This window comes from Limulus polyphemus, unplaced genomic scaffold, assembly GCF_000517525.1.
Source record: "Limulus polyphemus unplaced genomic scaffold, Limulus_polyphemus-2.1.2 Scaffold6478, whole genome shotgun sequence".
NCBI classification, from domain to species: Eukaryota; Metazoa; Arthropoda; class Merostomata; order Xiphosura; family Limulidae; genus Limulus; species Limulus polyphemus.
In genome coordinates, this window is record NW_013672088.1 from 38585 (window position 1) to 41879 (window position 3295).

The 3295-nt window shown below is 33.7% G+C and overlaps 1 protein-coding gene across 1 annotated transcript in view; it reads left to right on the forward strand.

Moving 5' to 3' along the window:
- Window positions 1-2358: 2358 nt before the first annotated feature.
- LOC106473753 (vesicle transport protein SFT2A-like) overlaps window positions 2359-3295 on the forward strand; it is a 10077-nt gene continuing 9140 nt past the window's right edge. Inside the window, exon 1 of the mRNA XM_013934433.2 lies at window positions 2359-2580. Coding sequence (XP_013789887.2) covers window positions 2515-2580 — 66 coding nt within the window. The 5' untranslated portion in view covers window positions 2359-2514. The remainder of the gene's footprint in view (window positions 2581-3295) is intronic.

Below are 3295 nucleotides of genomic sequence, written 5' to 3' on the forward strand. Positions count from 1 at the left end.
GGTAGTCTGGTATATATAAGATGGTCACAACGTGACGAGATAATGTGTAGGTAATGAGTAATTGAATGTATGCGGACAAAATATTGTTGGCCAAGTGAGACGTGAGCATTTGTTATAGAGCGACTGTTGAAATTAAGTGTATCGTAAGTTGTATTCGGAAAGAATAAACCAGTTTTATTTAAGAAAGGACTTGTGTCGCTAAAGTTTCGTCGGAACGAAGTTACGGAAAATTAATTAACGACTGGAGGCGTTACAATATATAGTTAAAATTTGTGAAAGTTTAAAAGTGTGTATTGTTACGTCTCCGTTCGTTAGTTAATTTTCCGTAAATTCGTTCCGACGAAACTTTAGCGACACAAGTCCTTTCTTAAATAAACCTGGTTTATTCTTTCTGAAAACAACTTTGCAATACACTTCATTTCCACAGTCGCGCTATAACAAACGCTATAATTCACAACGTACTTCTCACGTGCTCAACTCAACAATACTATGTCCGCAGTTCAATTACACACATTGTTCCCGTCGCTTCTTGGCCGGTCTTATATATACAAGACTACCCCATATCTAGTAGTCTCTCGACGCTTCATGAACGTTCTAGAAGCGCGTGGCGTGTTACTAACGTCACGTGACCTCCGCTGTCGTAACAGTATTAATGCTGAAGTGAAATGACACTAATTCGCCAGTTTTTTCCCTTATCTATATTTATCTCTTTCTGTCTTAACATTTTTTTGTATGTTTAAGTTTTATAATAATCATCATCATCATGTGCCATCTTCCTCAGATAGGTTGCAGCTTACAATCCTCCACTTCTGTCTGTTCTGTGCTTTTCTCACCAGGTCGTCATATTTTGCTATCTTAGTCCACTCTTTAATATTTGTTATCCACTCTATTCTTGGTCTTCTCCTGTATCTTTTCCCTTCTATTTGCCCCTCCAGTAGGACTCGCTGGATGTTATTTCGTCTCATCATATGGTCAAAATATGCTACTTTTCTCTTCTTGATGGTTGGTACAACTTATCTTTTCACACTCACCATACTGGAACTTCTTCATTTGTTACCTTGTCTATCCAGGTTAAGTTTTATAATAATATGTAACATTAACTAGTTAGAACGATAAAATCCCTGTAACCCGAGCGCTTTCGAAAGGTCTACTTTTCTTCTTCAAGGGTAAATTGGGAATCTTGTTAGAGGTTTGATAAGTGTGTGCTTTGGCTTAAATGTCACACAGCAATAATTTTGTCACATTGAAAATAGACGAATTAGTGACCAAAAATATCTGACAAATTATGAATTAAAAATTTAAACAGTAAGATTAGTTTGAACACTATTACTGCTGTTTTATATTCTATACATCCTCTGTTCAGGATTTGATCTTACAAAGCAGTGTTCATTAACAAGCACTGACCTTCTGTAAATGGCCGATTCTTAATTATATTTACTTCAAAAATAAAAAAATAAATACTCCCTTGCATTTCCGGTCTAGAATTTTCAAGCAACTATAATTTTCTAGTCATTGCCTAATCCTTTTATATATTCCGCATTTTAAGCTGTCACAAGCAGTGGCATAACTATAATTTCTTTCGGATGAAACTTTAACGATACAAGTCCTTTCTTAAATAAAACTAGTTTATTCTTTTTCAATACAACTTTGCAATACACTTAATTTTCACAATCAGTTTTCTTAAACAGACGCTATAATTCACAACCAACGATTTACGCACTTTATTTACTACCGCGCTTGACTCAGTTGTTCGTCTCTGTCTGTCTGCAATTATTTATCTATATGCCGTCACTTCATTTGCAGGCTTATATATATAAAAAAAATAGAGGGCGCGTAGAGAAGACTAGAGTTGCCACGAACAGACATGATCATTCTAGAATCTCATGACGTGTTACTAGAGTCACGTGACTTCCGCTGTCGTAACAATATCATTAACTTAAAATATTGTTCTTTCAGATGTTCTTTGAATAATATTGACACTTATCATAAAACATAAGTGGGACAGCGGTACATTTTCGGAGTTACAATTCTTAAATCAGGGTTTCGATTCCCCTCGGTGAACACATCAGATAGCCCGATGTGGCTTTGCTCTAAGAACACACACACAAAAAATTAAAATTAGCCACAGGAACCAATGAACTTTGTAAATAACGTAAAAGCAGCTTCAAGTGGGTAATTAAAAATTAATGTAGCGTTTATATTTAAACTTAAAAATGTCTAAAAATATCATCGCGTGATCCGATATTAATAAATTAATTTTCAGTTTCTCGTTTTAAAGCTTTTTCTTGTGTGTGTACGCCTATGTTATAAAACTAACTTCAGTATGGTTCTTAATTTCTATTGGTTAATAGAAATAGGGTCAGTGATACCGACAGTTATAGTCATTTGAGTTATTGTGATATACTGAGTTTTAAAAAAAGTCCAATAGGGTAATTTGTGTTTATGTCAGAACGGTCAGAGGTTACGAATATTTGATATATTTCTACTGGAAACACACTTGTATTTTTATAAAACATGGACAAGTTGAAAAGAGCTTTAAGTGGAGATGACGGTGACGAAGAGCAAGGCATCGTAACACAGGTTTTTTCGTTTTAATCCAAGTTCTATTCTAAGTTTAACGTAACAACGCTCTGTTTTTTGTGTAACACTAGAAGTAACACTAGTGTTAGCATTACACGCTAAACACAACTTTTTAAACTTAAGTAAAAGTAACAAGTCCTTAGATTGTACATATTAATATTATATGTATATATGTTAAACTTAAAGATTTCATTTTCACATACCTAAATTAATCTTTTACTTTTAGGTTGCTATGGTATATGGTGAAGTAAAATAATTCTGTAGATTGTAAATTGTTTTCTCAGACTTAAGCCACAGGGAAAACTAATCGCTTAAAATTTACTTTTCGAAATTTTTGTTAAGTATGTCTAAGAATTATTCTTTCACAGCCTTAACACAATGTTATTTATGGGGTTTTGTTTCAGTCACCAGTAAAGTAATCAAAAGTAACTTAGTTGTGTGAATAATGTCAAACTCCATAAATATTATATACTCATAACCGTTATAAGAGGCCTAACTGTATTTCTTTGGTTTGTTGACCCAAGCTGTGCTGATGAGTTTTGAATAGGCAAAACTGCCATTCACAGCAAAGGGTATGGCCAATCAAGAAGAGCATTACTGGCCATTAGGCCTCTATATCACAGATTCTCTTTTCAATTTTGCCTTTGGTGAGAAAGAAATCTGTAACATATATATATATATATATATATATATATATATATATGTGTGTGTTATT